Source organism: Neolamprologus multifasciatus, chromosome 7 (genome assembly GCF_963576455.1).
Source record: "Neolamprologus multifasciatus chromosome 7, fNeoMul1.2, whole genome shotgun sequence".
In the NCBI taxonomy this organism is placed as follows: domain Eukaryota; kingdom Metazoa; phylum Chordata; class Actinopteri; order Cichliformes; family Cichlidae; genus Neolamprologus; species Neolamprologus multifasciatus.
Window position 1 is genome coordinate 3,908,291 of NC_140445.1, and position 18,205 is coordinate 3,926,495.

Below are 18,205 nucleotides of genomic sequence, written 5' to 3' on the forward strand. Positions count from 1 at the left end.
ATTTGCCTTGTCAGGGCCAAGACTGGTGTAAGAGTAAAAGGAATACATTAGCGATTATTGAAGCATTAAAGCTTCAAATCTGTGGAGGAAGATGACACAGTAAATAAAAATGTGAAGAATTTAATGGCAAGTTTTAGAAAATAGCATCTAGAATTGGGACTGTAAAGCTGTATCCACAATCAGATAGTTTAAAACAGGGGTGTCACCTTCAGTTTCACTGGGAAATGAGATTCTCATCGAGGTCCAGGGTTGTATGCTTTATTGAAATTAGGGATGCAACGATACCAATTTTTTCAAACCGATACGATACCGATACTTGGATCTGAGTACTTGCCGATACAGAGTACAAAAAACGATACTTCTACCACACACACACACACACACACACACAAATACAATTAATTGGAAGACAGGTTTTATTTTATTCCCTGCCGATAAAAAATAAAATCTTAATAAAAATGACCACAAAAAAATTTCAAGTGAAAAATAAGCACTTCTGTTAAATTATTGCAGAGTCTCCACATTGTAATTTAACAAAATATCACTGAACTATTGGCACTGTCTCGAGCTTTCAGAATAATAAATAAACACTTCTGTTTGGAATAAAATAAATACAAATTAGGTTTGAGAACAAAATAAACTTTTAAATTATTGCAGAGTGTCCATATTGTACACAAACAAACAAAATAATTATTATTAAATAAATAATAAAATATAAAAAATTATAAAATAAATAATAAATAAAATAATAATTGCCCCCCCTAGTGGCCAATCTAAAAAACTACAACAGAAATGACCAGCCACCCTCTGATTAATGAAATAAGTTGGTATGGGTTCAGTATGAGTACACACACATTTTACAGTATCGGCCCTGATACCCGATACCAGTATCGATATCGGTGCATCCCTAATTGAAATGCTCCGATTTAATGCAAAATGTGTCTCACGCAGCTTTTTCCTCTCACAGTATTTCCCGTGTAATTCCCTGCTGCAGCTAAACACCTCTTATCACTTCAGTGAGTCTCTACAGCCTCTGATCTCTGCAAAACTCTGCTTTTTGCTGCTGGGTGTTTTAAAACAGAAAAAAAATAAAGACAAAAATATGTTCCCTGAAAACAAAAATTGTCTCAAGGCAAATACATACACATGTTTCTCTTTGCCCATTATAGTCTCATCTCTCAGTCTGCCTCAGTACACCCCAAATAGAACATGGCAGGCGAAAACTGATTAAAAATGGACAAAATTAAAGTTACTGAAGGGCAGGATTTAGCTTCTTTAACAAAAATAAATACAATATAAGATCTAATGACATACAGGAGAAGATTAACACCATGCAGAAGATTAAAGATTGAGTTTGGTTCTTTACCAGTCAGTGCGTGTCATCAGCCTTCCGGCTCAGGTGTTGAGGAAAATGAAAGTCATTTTCATTTTTGCAGGTTTTAAAGTGATGTCTCAAACATTTCTGGCATCTGTGTTATGTCCGTCTACAGCGACAGACTTGACTGTAATAAACCTGTTTGTCCTGTAAAAACCAACATGCGTAAACTTGTGTTCAGCATTCACAGGTAACGTGAGCAACAGCACTACTGCAAATAAACACAACTTACCAAAGGAGCATGCAGTAAATAGGTTTTGCACTGACTATGAGGTTGAATCATCTGCATTTAAATAATCTCTGCTGGGAGGATGAATTTTATGTGTGCGAGCTGTTAAGTTTGGGAACAGCTGCCACAAACTGTATATAAAAGACAGATCATCATCTAGTGGTTTCAGACACTGTGTTAGCAGCCACCTTGTTGTTTTTTGAATTTGGATGGGGCCATATTTACTTGAAGGGAGATCAAAAAGGTGCTCCATAAAGAAAGGAACAGAAAAAGATCTAGTATGACGCTAACATACTTCAGATATCCAAAATACCAAAGTGCATCACTGCATCACTCATCATGTTTTATGATGTTAGACTGATATACACAGTAGGAAACACAGGGAGACTTCAAAACACAAGGAACAATGTAACACAGGACAGTTTTTTCTGAATGCTTAAGCACATTTTTTTGTAACTATTGGCTATTTTTGCAAAACTCTACACACAAATAAGAAAACCTGTCACCCAATTATCAAAACATTGTAGTTCTCTTGCAAAAGCGAACACAGCTAGATTAACTCTTCACACCTTCGTAAAAATGGTGTTTTCGTATCCAACAGTTAACACAAGCCATCATCTACTAAGCACACAATGCGCCAACTGCACACTGATGGTATGAATAAAAAACACATCTGGCTTTTGCTTTCTCTGTGCACAAGGTAGGCCATGTCAGATTGAGCTCATACTTTTGTCATAGGTCCATAAACATATACGGATCCAAACTTCAAGTACTGGTGTTTATTCACACACATCAAAACAAACACAAGTGTTTATTTCTAAGTCAAAACAAAATAGTAATTTCACTGAGGAAAAAAAAGAAATCAGTCTACATCGTGTCGTCTCTCTGGATCTGGCCACAAAATTTTGTCTACATCACATGCAATGTCCTCTAGTCGAAGGCACTGGGGAAAATATCTTCTGGAATTTTACATCTATGGTATTGTTGTGTTTCTCATTAGCATATGGCAGTGCTACAAATCTTAGTGCAAAGTGAATGTACTAACCGATTCTCATTTCAAAACGTCGTTATGATGCCTGCTACAGTGTAGCGGCTCGAGTTAGGCTGAACCCGTCGACCAGCTTCCCTCAGGGTCACTCCACGGTTGATTACATGGTCCACTATTGTAGCTCTGATGTCATCAGCAATTCTATTTCTTACTCTTCTTACCCTTCCTCTCCCCCCTCCTCGTCCTCCTCTTGCTCGTCCTTGTCATCTTCTTCGTCCTACTTCTTCACCTCCACGTCCTCTTGCTCGGCCTCCTCTACTTCTCACTCTTCCTGCTCCCTCCATTGTACTCCACACACAGAGCTTACCTGTATTATAGTGCTTAGGCTGATTGCAAAGTGAATTAATTATCTAAAAAAGTTTTCACATGTGACAGTGTGCCAGACAGTTGGCAAAATAGTGTAAATAATAGCCTTAAATGTGTATAGTTTTGTTAGGAGTGTGTTGATCATTTGGAAATTGAGTGTAAAGCAGTGAGTTGTGTTTACAGTTCTGCAAAAAGAGTGCTGTGCAGTGGATTGTAGCTACAGGTTTGCAAAGTGTGTGTTACAAAATGGCAAACTGAGTGCAAAGCAGTGTTTGTGCTTTTAGTTTTGCAAACTCAGTGAGTGGTTTTGCTATAAGTATTAATAGTTTTAGAAATTGTGCTGTAAGAATCACAGTTAGGGTTTACAGTTTTTTCTGAATGCTTAAACCCTAACTGTGATTCTTATAGCACAATTCCTAAAACTATTAACACTTATAGCAAAACCACTCACTGAGTTTGCAAAACTAAAAGCACAAACACTGCTTTGCACTCAGTTTGCAATTTTGTAACACACACTTTGCAAAACTGTAGGCACAACTCACTGCTTACACTCAATTACCAAATTTCCAACACACTCCTAGCAAAATTATACACATGTATGGCTATCATTAACACTATTTTGCCAACTGTCTGGCACACTTTCACATGTGAAAACTGTTTTAGATAATTAGTCCACTTTGCAATCAGCCTAAGCACTATAAACAGGCCACAGGTAAGCTGTCTATGTGGAGTACAATGGAAGGAGCAGTAAGAGTGAGAAGAGTGAGAATCAGAGGAGGCCGAGGGAGAGGACGTGGAGGTGAAGAAGTTGGAGGAAGAGGACGTGGAGGTGAAGAAGCAAGAGGGTTAGAGGAAGTTAGAGGAAGAGGACAAAGAGGAGCAAGAAGAGGACGAGGAGGGGAAAGAGGAAGGGTAAGAAGAGTAAGAAACAGAATAACTGATGACATCAGGGCTACAATAGTGGACCATGTCATCAACCATGGGATGACCCTGAGGGAAGCTGGCCAACGGGTTCAGCCTAAACTGAGCCGCTACACTGTGGCAAGCATCATTAGGACATTTCGAAATGGGAATCGGTAAGTACTTTGTAGCACTGCCATACTCTGATGAGAAACACAACAGTACCATACATGCAAAAATACTGAAATTGTTACTTTACAGAATTGCTAGACGTCCAGATGTTGGGGGCAGAGGCAGAATGTTCAATTGACATCTGTACACAGAGAAAGCAAAAGCCAGATGTGTTTTGTATTCATACCATCAGTGTGCAGTTGGCGCATTGTGTGCTTAGTAGATGATGGCTTGTGTGTACTGTTTGATACGAAAACACCATTTTTACGAAGGTGTGAAGAGTTAATCTAGCTGTGTTCGCTTTTGCAAGAGAACTACAATGTTTTGATAATTGGGTGACAGGTTTTCTTATTTGTGTGTAGAGTTTTGCAAAAATAGCCAATAGTTACAAAAAATGTGCTTAAGCAATCAGAAAAAACTGTAAGCATTCAGAAAAAACTGTAAGATTTGTAGCACTGCCATATGCTGATGACAAACACAACAATACCATAGATGTAAAAACTGAAATTGTTACTTTACAGAATTGCTAGACGACCAAATGCTGGGGGCAGAGGAAGAATGTTCACTGCAGACCAAGAAACCCATATAGTCAATACGGTGATTGCAAATAATTCCATTAGACTATGCGAAATTCAGCAGCGCATAATTGAGGATGACACCACCTTCCAAAACATACAAAATGTGAGCATTTCTGTATTAGGTCGTGTACATGCCCGCAACAGAATCCGAATGAAACAAATCTACAGAGCACCTTTTGAAAGAAACAGTGAACGTGTAAAACAGCTGCGATATGACTATGTGCAGGTAAGCTATCGTATCATTGGTACTGAATTTGGAAGTGCATACTGTAGTGCTGTGCATGTGCCTGCTGTGCTGAATTTGTTTTGTCTTGTCTAGAGAGTGATGGAGCTAGAGGCAGATGCCATGGGTCATCAGCATTTGTGGATGAGTCTGGTTTTCACCTCACAAAGACAAGGAGACGTGGCAGGAACGTTATTGGACACCGTGCCATAATCAATGTGGTGGTAACATAACTATGTGTGTTGTTCACCATCATGCAACCCTGGGCCCATATAACACTGCACACATTACATTCCTGGACACCTTTGACATGCTCACCAATGTTCAGAAACCAGAGCAGACCAGATACGTCATCATATGGGACAATGTTAGTTTCCATAGGGCTGCTTCGGTCCGCAACTGGTTTACAGATCACCCACTCTTCACTGTACTCAACCTCCCCCCATACTCTCCATTCTTGAACCCAATTGAAGAGTTCTTCTCTGCCTGGCGCTGGAAGGTCTATGACCGTCATCCCCATCAACGCATAGCCCTTTTACAGGCAATGGAGGAGGCATGTGGGGATATTGACCAGGCATCATGTCAGGCCTGGATACGCCATTCCAGGAGATATTTTCCCCGATGCCTTGGACTCGAGGACATTGCATTTGATGTTGATGAAATTTTGTGGACCCAGAGAGACGACACGATGTAGACTGATTTCTTTTTTTTCCTCAGTGAAATTACTGTTTTGTTTGGACTTGGGAATAAACACTTGTGTTTGTTTTGATGTGTGTAAATAAACACCAGTACTTGAAGTTTGGATCCCTCCATGTTTACAGACCAATGACAAAAGTATGAGCTCAAACTGACATAGTCTACCTTGTGCACAGAGAAAGCAAAATCCAGATGTGTTTTTTATTCATACCATCAGTGTTTAGTTGGTGCATTGTGTGCTTATTAATACGATGGCTTGTGTTAACTGTTGGATACGAAAATACCATTTTTACAAAGGTGTGGAGAGTTAAGCGAGGGTTATTCGCTTTTGCAAGAAAACTACAATGTTTTGCTGATTGGGTGAAGAGTTTTCTTATTTGTGTGTAGAGTTTTGCAATAGTTACAAAAATGTGCTTAAGCCATCAGAAAAAACTGTAAAACTTAACATATGATGAAAAGAAAACAATTACCAAAATAAAACATGAAGACAGACATAACTGCACAGGGAAACATTAACATGATACAACTAAACACAGGAACAAGCAAGACAAACAGACAAGGAGGAACAGAATAGGAATATAAAAGGAGATTAACTAAATGCTATATAGTCAAAGGAGCTTGCAAAGAAGAGCGTCTGGACTTCTTTAAGTTGCTTGAAGATGTTTCACCTCTCATCCGAGAAGCTTCTTCAGTTCTAAGGTCAAATGGTGGAGAGTCCCAGATATAAACCTAGTGGGAGTTTCCCCCCAACAGAGGGACAAAGGACCCCCTGATGATCCTCTAATCGCCTGAGCCAAGGTGTGAAACTGGGTGTGGGTCCCAATCAGCCAGAGTTTCGGGTGAGTTCATTGTGAAACCTGGCCCCACCTTATCATGCAAATTCCTGAGGTCAGATGGCCCAGGATGTGAGTGGGCGTTAAGGCGTCTGGGGAGGGATCTCAAAACTGGATTATAGATGGCAGAGAGTTGGTGTCGTAAACCACCGCCTCTGTTCAAAGATGGTCGCTCACAGTGGACATAGATGCTTCTTTCACTCCTCTTTCAAACCATCTGTCCTCTCTGTCCAAAATGTGAACAATGGCATCCTCGAAAGAGTGTCCTTTATCCTTAAGATGCAGATGGACAGCTGAGTCTTGTCCTGTGGAGGTGGCTCTTCTCTTCCAATGTTCACAAAGAGCTCACCCGAAACTCTGGCTGATTGGGACCCACACCCAGTTTCACACCTTGGCTCAGGCGATTAGAGGATCATCAGGGGTCCTTTTGTCCCTCTGTGGGGGGAAACTCCCACTAGGTTTAAATCTGGGACTCTCCACCATTTGACCTTAGAACTGAAGAAGCTTCTCGGATGAGAGGTGAAACGTCTTCAAGCAACTTAAAGAAGTCCAGAGGCTTTTCTTTGCAAGCTCCTTTGACTACGATGACCTGGATGACTGAGAACCTTCACAGACATAAATGCTATATAGACAAGACACACAGAGGCCATAGCCAAACATAACCTAAGAAGCAGGACTTGGAAGGCAAAAGACAAACAGAGAGTGGTGGAGGACATAACAAATGACATCAGGATAAATAGAAACAATACAACCTATATTACAACCGAAACGAAGCTTAAACACAACTGATCCTTATAAACAAAAGGAATGACAACCCACTTAAAAAAAACTATACAATGAAAATACAAATAAACAGCATGGACAGACGGCAAGGGTACACACACACTCACAAAAACAATACACTTTTATATGTGTTTGTTACTTACTGCTGACAAAGGCCTGCGAAGTCAACATGCCAGAGTTCTGTCAGTCCATCCTTAACAAGGCGACACTTGAAAGTGAGCTGGAGGGTCAGGTCATCCCTGCCTCAAACTTAAATACGAGCCACGGCTGACTTTGCTTTTCCAGAGTCCCACCTCACGTCCAAGTTTTTAACTTGGCAATCAGGACCTGTTTTACTGAGCATTTCTGTTATGTTTCATCTGTCAGGTGTAGGTTATAGGTTTACAGCTAAAAATATTGGAGTTGGGGTTATTCTGCTCATTTCCAGGTCTGTATTTTTATTAGTCGAATCTACTATAGTAGCTTTGCATGGATAAGAGCTCAAGATCAACTTGTTTCTTATACTGGGCCTTGATGCAGCTGCTCAGTCCATCACCTAGCTGAGCTGACATGGTTTAGCTCCTCCCCTCTTTAAAGCAACATTCTTCTCATTGGTTGCCCATTATAAACAGAGGGTTAAATAACTAGTTGGGGGGGGGGCTTCTGCGCCTGTGGCATTGTGGATATCACTGATAGTGTTTCTCTGTGACATCATTAAGATCCCAGAGAAGACAAAAGACTGAGACAATGAGACCTTTTGACTTTTGACGGCTGCACATCCGATGTACAGAAGCTCTCCACTTTCACTGTGACGCACACGCAAACAGTTTTGAGCACATCGATGATTTATTTAGCTGGTTTGTTCGTCCAGTCACAACATCCTAACGCAGGTTTTCTCTTTCTGTCAGAGCAAACGTGTTTCTGTTCTGTCAGCAGTTTATTTTGAAACTGGAATCAACTGATTTTCATTTGTTCTTGTGTCCAGCAGGAGGCCCCAGAACTGATCTTAGTGTCTAGGTTTTAACTACCACGTGGTTTTGCTAAAACAAGACGTCTTTATTGTTACATTTTGGATCATTTAGAAAGGAGAAACATGTGACCTCCATTTCCACCTTAAAATATTGTCTCAGATTTCATCATATATACAGTATATGAAAAAAAAACACATCTTGATTGCTTAGGTTAGAATCCACTGTGGTGGTATACTGAAGCAAAACTACACAGATGTCCAAATACTTATACTTACTTAGGATGCCCTCTGGACCCAGTGGAGGTGGTGAGTGACAGGAGAATGGCGGCTAAGCTGTCATCCCTGTTGGACAACATCTCCCACCCCATGCAGGAGACTCTGACAGCACTGAGCAGCTCCTTCAGTGGGAGACTGCGGCACCCACGGTGTGGGACGGAGAGATTTCACAGGTCTTTCCTCCCCACTGCTGTCAGACTCCACAACAAAGACTTTAACTGATTAAACACATCCACAAATGTGCAATAATCTTTTCTGGCATCGTTGTATTTTTACTCAGTTGTATATAGCATGTGTATTCTATTTTTTTATCTTATTGTATATTTTCTTCTATTTTATTCTACTGTATATAGTATTTTATTTTATTCTATTCTGTACAGTTGTGTATTTATTCTTATTGTATTCTAATTTTTGCTTCATAACTTTTGCACTGTCCACTTCCTGCTGTGACAAAACAAATTTCCCACGTGTGGGACTAATAAAGGTTACCTTATCTTATCTTATCTTATCTTATCTCATCTCATCTCATCTCATCTCATCTCATACTTATCTTATCTTATACTCATCTTATCTCATCTTATCTTATACTCATCTTATACTCATCTCATCTCATCTTATCTCATCTTATCTCATCTCATCTCATCTCATCTCATCTTATCTTATCTTATCTTATCTTATACTCATCTCATCTCATACTTATCTTATACTCATCTCATCTCATCTCATCTCATCTCATCTCATCTCATCTTATCTTATCTTATCTTATCTTATCTTATCTTATACTCATCTCATCTCATCTCATCTCATCTCATCTCATCTCATCTCATCTTATCTTATACTTACTATCTCCACACTATTTAGAAACAATTACAGTTAATATCCAAACTGTTATAAGATGTGTGCTTTTTGTGAATCACAGAAAGTATATGTTGATTTGCTGTGACTCTTCAGTCAGGCAACATCGGAGTTTCGAGAACTTGGTGTGGGTGTACACTGACGTTTTCGACAGCTTTGAATGACACTGAAAGCTCTTAGCCTCATATCGTCACTGACACACCTCTTTGTTTTTGCATCATTCCCTCTCTGCATGTGCAAACAGGATACCGCCCTCGTCTTATAGACGTTTCTTGACTCAACTTTCTATTTCTCTGAAGTTCTTACGCGAAAGAAAAAGAAAGTCCTCTCATCCAGCCTTATGTGATTAAGAAAACAGAGCTTCTCCTTATTTCCTAATAATAAAGCATTTTTATTATTTATTCTTTGATCAGTATATAAATGAGAAATCTAGTTTCACTAGAAAAACTGAATGTTCACATCATCATCATCATCATCATTGTTTATTTATATAGCACTTTAAAAACACACAAGGCTGACCAAAGTGCTGAACAATAGAAACATAATAGATACCATAAGAATAATAAATACGATAAAATAATAAACATAGCGAAAACAATAAAATACAAGTCAGTCAACCACTGAGTCAAAAGCCAGTGAATAAAAATGCGTTTTCAATCTGGATTTAAAAACCAGCACTGATGTCGAGTGCCTAATGTGAAGAGGAAGATTATTCCAAAGCTTAGGAGCCACGATAGAGAGCGCTCGGTCTCCTCTCAGCTTCAGCCGTCATTTGGGGACTGAGAGCGACAGCTGCTCAGCTGACCGGAGCGAACGAGTGGGGACATAGGGCTTCAGCAAATCAGACAGATACGCATAAAGATTTAAAAACCAATAAAAGAACTTTAAAATTAATCCTAAATTCAATTGGAAGCCAGTGCAGGGACATGTCTGAATATTGTGTGTGCCCGTGATCCAACTTCAACTTTGGTAGATTAGTGGTTGACAGTGTGAATGTGAGAAGATAACTGCCACCAAACCATCATGATGCGTGATTTGAAAGTAGGGATATTGATGGTTGAACACAGAACCATAATTCCATAATGGTGTGAGTTATTTATATGTGATTTTGCTGATAGTAAATTATGTTTAACACTGATCAGAATATCTCATTAACTTTTTGACAGCCAGCCAGGTGAGCGCAAAAATACACTGAAATACCAACAAGTCACATTCTACTTGGCCAAGATGTGTCTGTTAAACACAGTGAGTACCAAATGTTTCAGCAAAATGGTCACCAAAATATGTGTTATCCGCCATGCAGTGATTTTTCTAAAGTAGTAATACCTGTGATGTTTGCAAAACATTGCAATGAAAATCTCACAGCTGTAAGTGGTGTGCATAACCATCACGCAGGTACACTGAATGGAGTAAAAGATTACATTTAGCTTCTAAGAGATGCACTTAAAGATAACTGTAAAATCACTCCATGTAGAATTAGAATATTTAGACAGTATTTTTATTTATTGCAAAACTTTGTCGCTATAAACTTGAATGAATGATTGAATATAGGTTTGATTCATTTTGAAGCCTCAGTGTTAGTGTTTTAGCAAACTGGAATGTTGCTGTTATTTTGGAAGCAGAAGTGACAGATAAAACGCTCAGACAGCTTGAATTTGATTGGATGAACGGACAAAGGATTTACTTAAGAATAATGAAACTTGAATCAATTTTATTGGAATTCCACATGAAAGACCAACACAAAGTGGTGCACACGTGAGAAGTGGAACGAAAATCATACATGATTCCAAACATTTTTTACAAATAAATAACTGCAAAGTGGGGTGAACTTTCTGTGAATGGTACTCATGGCCATTGATCAGTGGTTGTTGATCAATGGTCATGAGAATTTGCATAATTAAGATGAAGGAACTGACCTCCCAGCCCATTGTTCATTCAGTGGTGCTAGTTTCAGTCATTATGCAAATGTACTGTTTATAAGGTTGGGGAAACCTGCAGTCAGCAGGATGAGTGACGAAATATTTCTCCCACTGAAAACGCCCAGATGTTGCTTTTTTGAAGAAGTGGTGCAGACTAATGAAGTAGTCTAGTGACAAAAGTTACAAATAGATTTTTGAAATGAAAGTTGTTTATTGAAAACAAAAATTAGCGAAGGAATTATTGCGAATAAGTTTATTATCTTATTCTTATTATTAAGTTTATTATCTGGGCAGCATGGTGGCACAGTGGTTAGCACAGCAAGAAGGTCCTGAGTTCAATTCCACCATCAGACCGGGGTCTTTCTGTGTGGAGTTTGCATGTTCTCCCCGTGTTTGCGTGGGTTCCCTCCGGGTACTCCGGCTTCCTCCCACCGTCCAAAGACATGCAGCTTGTGGGGATAAGTTAATTGGATAATCCAAATTGTCACTAGGTGTGAATGTGAGTGCGAATGGTTGTCTGTCCCTGTGTGTTGGCCCTGCGACAGACTGGCGACCTGTCCAGGGTGTACCCCGCCTCTCGCCCTATAGGCTCCAGCGCCCCCCGCAACCCTGAAAAGGATAAGCGAATGGATCGATGGATGAAAGTTTATTATCTAAATAAAGTTGCTGCTAGCCTTTTCTGTCATTGTTTTGTTTAGATGGGGAGTGAAAATATTTCTTTCTGACATGTGGGGAATGATGTAAAAAGTGGTCTCGTGTCCAACAGGAGGCACCAGCTGCTTTGTAATAAATTGCTAGTATGGGGTAGTTTAGAATGAATAAGTTGCCCTAACTTAGTCATCTTAAGTAAGCCTTACTTAGTTTTTTTGAGGCAACGAGTTTGCATAATTTTTTTAGACAGCGCTGTCATTAGATTTGACAGCGCTGATGCTGGGTTTGGCTTATACCTTTATTGTGAAATGTAACTATATAACATTTGGAAGGTTTTTATTATTGTGAGCTCAAAAATTGAACTTCGCAGGAGTGCTGGACTTTTTTCATAATTTAACAAGCTAATTTTTATAAGTTACAAATTCATTAATGTATCTGTTACTAGCAGATTTGTTGTTTTACTAGAATTTGGATTTTTGTTTTATTATGGTTTTAAAACCTGTTCCCTTTGATATGTTCACCTTTATGGACTAAATTTAGTTTGGTTTGTGGTTGTGGCTCACATCTTTGACACAGGGAACCAGAACACATGGATTTAAATGCAGACTCAGACAAGCGACAAAAGTTTCAATGATTTTTATTATAAGTAAAGGATGGCACCGAGCCAGAGGATCCAGTCCAGCACACACACCAGGAAGGAACTGAGAAGGAGACAAGAATCCAAATTAAGGACACTTGGAGAGTTTCCTTCTACAGAGAAGTGATGTAATCCTGATTTACTGCTTCTGGAGTGTAAAACATCGTGTAGGATGGAGGAGAAACCGATGTTTGAGCACGCTGCTGGTTGTTGAGAGCAGGTGTGTTGACTGAACTCCACCAGCTGATGGAGCTGTGCTCACTGGACTGGAGAATCCTGCCACTCACTAACACACAAACCAACAGGAGGAGGCAGCAAGACAGAGAACAAAGATGAGATTTTTCTGTTCCAAGCTACAAGATATTGTTACAGTTTATAACTCATCAACCCACCTTTGGTGTGAGCAGCCTCGGCCATTAATGATCAGCGCATCAGCTCTGCTGCCTCGTAGGAGTCCTCGTTGAACACCTCCAGTCTCAGCTCCAGATTCAGCCACAGATCCACGTGAGCCCCTCGGCACGCTACAGTCACCAGGCTACAGTCACCAGGCTACAGTCACCAGGCTACAGTCACCAGGCTACAGTCACCAGGCTGTTTGCTCTCAGAGTTCAGCTCCCCTGGATTACTGACTACCTGACAGGCGGCAAACTGCAGTCTACGGCTGTTACTCTGGACGTATATAAATATCTATTAAATTATATATCTTATGATATATAATTTAATATTTTTTTAAAAAAAAAAAATGTTTTTAATTTTTTTCATTTATTTAGAATAAATGAAAATACATTATTTATTATACATCCAATTCTAGATTTATAGATGTATAATTTTATTAAAAGACTGTCTCTACATTCATCTTGGATCATTGGGGGAAATATGAAAAAGTAATTGTGTTTTCTCCACGTTGTAAATGTGTTTCATGTGGACGAAAGGAAAATTTTTGCATTGTTTTCAGCACAGACACATAAAATTCTTTTAATTATAATTTATTTAGAGTCGTCTCAATCATTGCAGATTCAGAGGGATGTGGCAAAGCTTTAGAGGGCTGTTGTTCCCACAAGAGGACTTAAGATTTTGGTTAATAACTTCAACTACCGCAACATTAAAATTCAGGGTTATTTTTGGTCTCATGTTTGACATGGCACAGTCGTTCACCAGTGCTGACCAGTCCCTTAAAAGACTGTCTCTACATGCATCTTGGATCATTGGGGGAAATATGAAAGAAGAAATTGTGTTTTCACCACGTTGTAAATGTGTTTCATGTGAACAAAAGGAATTTTTTGCCAGTGTTTTCAGCTCAGACACACAAGATTCAATTTTCTTACGGCAGCTCTCTTTTTCTCCTTTTTCACTAAGTTTCCTGATATTTTGGAAAATTTTACGTGTGACCGTGAAAGACTTCAGTTTGAAGTGATCACGCTTCCATCTTTGACTGTCTTCATAAAACGCACCGCATGGACCTAACATGCTGGTAGATGAGTAGGTGAGAGTTTGGAAACAATTTTGTCCACTTAATCCGTAAAATTGTGTGAATGCTACAGTTGTGGAAAATCCATATTTACAGCGCCAGAGATAAGCTTTTTCGAGAAGTAGAGACATACAACCTAAACATGGACTATTGAATGTATAAATCAGAATAGTCTCCACTAAATTTCCATTCTGTTGCAAAAAAGGTTCAAAAGCTTCACATAAACGAGGCTCGCTGTGCTTTGTTTTTCCAGGATTTCCCTTTTTTTCATAATCTGGCTCAAATGCCGGAGAAACAATGATATTTTTACTATGTTTCATGGCAACAATAACAAATGCATACTGCTTATGTCCATGAATCTGAAGGAACTCTTTGAGGAATGGAAAAAATCTGTTTGCATCAACACTTGGAATTTTTTCTCGAATTTTCTGCATTTCTTTGATTGAATGATAAAATTTCTCTTCATTTTTATTCTGTCGACGAATCGATTCACTCTCATCCTTAAACAGCTTCATTTTCTGCTGCTCTTCCGTACTACAAGTATTACGTTTGTTGTGGTGTAAATTTGGTAAAGTTTTATTTCGATGTTTTGCTTCGGCTGCTGTCAACGTCTCGGGAAAAAAGTGTGTGTTGAAAGTTTGAACTTCAGTGGAAAAAATAATTTGATTACCGGATATGTGGGGAATCTTTGAATGGAAAGGAATGATAGAGTTTGGATAGGCAGGATTTCTTTTTGGTTTCTTAATAACAGCAAGATCATCTGGAAACAACCACTTTCTTTTGAGGAAGTGACTGTTTTTGATTTTGGATACAAGAAGATTATTATGAGCGTTTTTATGGGTAGAGTTTTCAGCTTCTTTAATTTTGAATTCAAACTTTTTGCCATTTGCAAATGATTTTTGTAAAAAATTTCCAAAATATAATTGTTGTGCTTTTTTGCTAGTAAAGGTGCTGATCTGGATTGATTTTTTAAATTTATATAACTTGTATTTGAAAGGGAATTTGAACTTATCTATTTTCTGGTGCCAGGGTGCAGATCTCTTCACTAAAGAAAGAGAGGACAAAAAAGGCGTGATGAGAACATTCACAGCTGCTAGAAACTGGAATTCAAAGGTTGATTTGTCCAAATGACAAAAGAGATGTCACAATGCAGCAACGACCACGTTAAGCAACATTTCCCGAAAGGTTAAAACACTTTGTAAATAAATAAAAACACAATCCAATGATATTAAACTGAAAAAAAAAATCTATTTTTACTATGTTTGTACTATTACAAACCAAAACAAAGCTTCTCATTGGACAAGAAGAAAACAAGCTGCTTGAGTGCAGACACAATAATTTGCTGGAGTCAAATTCAAAATAAGATTTGACTTAATTTTCAAAATAATTTGTCTCTCTATGTAATTAAATGTTGCTCACAACTTCAAAATGTAAAAACAAAATGATTCTGGTCCCACAGAGACACTTTTAGTGTCAGGGGTTCGGTTTCTCTGCTCTCTGTGTCTGGTGTTTTGGTGTGGTTGAGAGCACTGTAAATATTGGACAGGTTGGACCCCCCCTTGGACCACTAACTCCCTGGCACATTTGCTCACTCACTGTAAATAAACGCACTGAACCGCCTTCCGAGTCTGCGACTGAGTCGCCTGTCTCTTTCTACGTGACATTCAGAAGCAGTTTGTTAACCAGAACCTGTGATATATATTATATATAAAACTAGGGCTGCATGTAACATGTAAATCATGTAATAATACGCTCCACTAGAACACCCAAACACCCAGACAAACTTTGACTTTACTGTCATGTTTTTAAATAGTACACAACATTCAATTTTTCACTTCTAACCCACCTTTGGTGCGAATAGCCTCGCAGCTGCAACGTGCCAGCTTTCTCATCTTTCTCACTTGCCTTTCCGGCCTGAAACAGGACAAAGATTTGAGATTATTTTCAACTTGATTTGAGGAAATGCAGTCTATGAAAACAGATCTAAAAGTATCCATCCATCCATTCGCTTCCGCTTCTCCTTTTCAGGGTCGCGGGGGGCGCTGGAGCCTATCCCAGCTGTCATAGGGCGAGAGGCGGGGTACACCCTGGACAGGTCGCCAGTCTGTCGCAGGGCCAACACACAGGGACAGACAACCATTCGCGCTCACATTCACTCGCACATTCACACCTAGTGGCAATTTGGATTATCCAATTAACCTATCCCCACAAGCTGCAAGTCTTTGGACGGTGGGAGGAAGCCGGAGTACCCGGAGGGAACCCACGCAAACACGGGGAGAACATGCAAACTCCACACAGAAAGACCCCGGCCTGATGGTGGAAAAAAGATCTAAAAGTATTACTTTGTAATTTTATAACAAAGTGTAAAAAATGACTGCAATTCTGGTTATGCAATACTTCTGTTAAACACCTTAAATTAAAGCTAAATGTCTGAACTTCAACCACATCTTGATTGCTTTAATTCACTGTGGTGGTATACAGAGGAAATGCTACAAAACTCTCCCAATACCTATGATCCTAACTGCATGCTATTTAGAAACAGTTATAGTTAATATCCAAACTGTTATAAGATTCTTGCCTTTTGTGGATCCCAAGGGTACATGCTGAATTGACTTTGAGGTCAGGCAACACCAGTTTTATTAACTTGGTGTTGGTATAGATGGTATAGACTGGGATACACGGTTGATTGACTGTGCATTCAGTGGATGCTGATAAGATGTGATGACTTCAACCTGAGGAGAAACAATATTACGTGTTACAATATTACAGCACTTTGAATGATGCTAAAAGCTGCTAGCCCCATATCATCACAGACACATCTCATTGTTTTCGCATCGTTCACTGTCGTTTGCATGTCCAAGCAGGTTACCGCCCTGCAGTTTTGTAGAAGTTTCCTGACTCAACTTTCTGTTCCTCTTAAGGTCTTACGCAAAAGAAGATGAATGCCGTGAGAAGACTGTAAATGTAATATAGTTTTACCCAAATACTGAGTAGTCCGTGTATCTATATGAGAGAGGGTGTCAGGAGCATCCTGAGCTTAGTGCATGATTTATTCCCTGAGGTTTCTCTTGTGTGTTTGTCTCCTCCCCGTGTGTTTGCATTTGTCTCTCGCCCCCCGTGTGTCTTGTGCCTCCATGTTTGTATCTCTTTTTGCCCGCTTTGCGTCTTAGTCGTGTCACCGTGTTTAGTCTCACCTGTCTTGCCCTGCTCCTCTCCTCGTGTTTCATCTTTTGCCTCCCTGTTCATGCCTACTACTGTGTCAAGCCTCTGTTTCCTGTTTTATTTTGACAGTCTTGCGTCCCATGTTCAATGTGTTCTACTTTGCGTCGCTCTGTCTCGTCACCTTTAATTTGTCCCAGCTGTTCCCCCATGTGTTTCCACTTCCCCGATCACCCTCTTGCGTGTATTTATTGCGTCAGCTTCGCTTCAGTCTTCGTCGGTGTGTTGTGTTCCTCCCGGGAGTTGTCTGTGTTTCTTCCAGCGAATCCCTCCTCGTGTTTCCGTGTTGCCTTCAAGCTTTTTCTTTTGTGTTTACTTATTTAGTTCTCCGAGTTTTGGTGTTTCTCGGTTTGGTTTTCTGTTATTTTGGATTTTTCCTGTCTGAGTTCACATTTTGAAAATCTGCCTAAATAAACATCACGCCCTTAGTTAACCACTATCTTGTCGATCTGCAGTCACCAAGAGATCGTGACAGAGGGAGAGAGCTCTGTATTCATATAGACATATAGAGAGATTTATAGATGTATGAAAAACGAACACATTTACATTAATAGTTTGGCTTCTTTTTGTCTAATAGCTTTAACCCTGAGTGTTTTGTGCTGATGCAGCCATGTTTTTTTTTTTCATCTCAGTGTCCGAGCTGCCCCACAAACTCTTATTTGTATCTTTAACCCTTGTGACATTTCTCTAGTAATTATAATCACAAGAAGGAATAAGTCAGATTATTTCTTCTTGTGACTGGATTATAATTCAAAGAAAATATTTAAAGAAACAAAGAAACTTACCTTCGAGGTAGCAGAGCTGATGCGCTGATCAAAAAGGGCAGTTTTGGGAGGTCTGGCAGAATTTATGAGGATTCCTGATCATGTGGTCAGCCTAACTCCTCCCCTCCTTCCTGGTTTTTTTCCAACTCTCACAGCTTTCCAAACAGCGCTGTGTGTTTTATGTGATCACTTCTGCTAACCACTGAAGGCGTATCTACTATGAAGGACTTTATTTCAGAAAAAAACCCCCAGACATTACATGTTTATAAGCTCTCAGCACTCAAACCAGGAAACCTTAATGTACAACACTCCGAATTTCAGTTTC

The 18,205-nt window shown here is 39.4% G+C and overlaps 1 protein-coding gene and 1 long non-coding RNA gene across 2 annotated transcripts; one reads left to right on the forward strand and one right to left on the reverse strand.

Annotated features, from left to right (window-relative positions):
- Positions 1-4,544: 4,544 nt before the first annotated feature.
- Positions 4,545-5,923, forward strand: LOC146513507 (uncharacterized). The gene is made up of 2 exons (XR_014875147.1): positions 4,545-4,833; positions 4,927-5,923. It is a non-coding gene; the product is annotated as an uncharacterized LOC146513507 (long non-coding RNA).
- A 6,490-nt stretch (positions 5,924-12,413) lies between these two features.
- LOC146513508 (uncharacterized) lies at positions 12,414-17,993 on the reverse strand. Its single transcript, XM_085166816.1, has 5 exons — positions 17,902-17,993; positions 16,476-16,629; positions 15,744-15,811; positions 12,822-14,942; positions 12,414-12,715 (listed from the first exon to the last, which is right to left on the reverse strand). Exons 3-4 carry the CDS (start codon positions 15,787-15,789, stop codon positions 13,435-13,437), a joined length of 1,554 nt encoding a protein of 517 aa, XP_085022942.1. The 5' UTR covers positions 15,790-15,811; positions 16,476-16,629; positions 17,902-17,993; the 3' UTR covers positions 12,414-12,715; positions 12,822-13,434.
- Between the last annotated feature and the right edge of the window lie 212 nt (positions 17,994-18,205).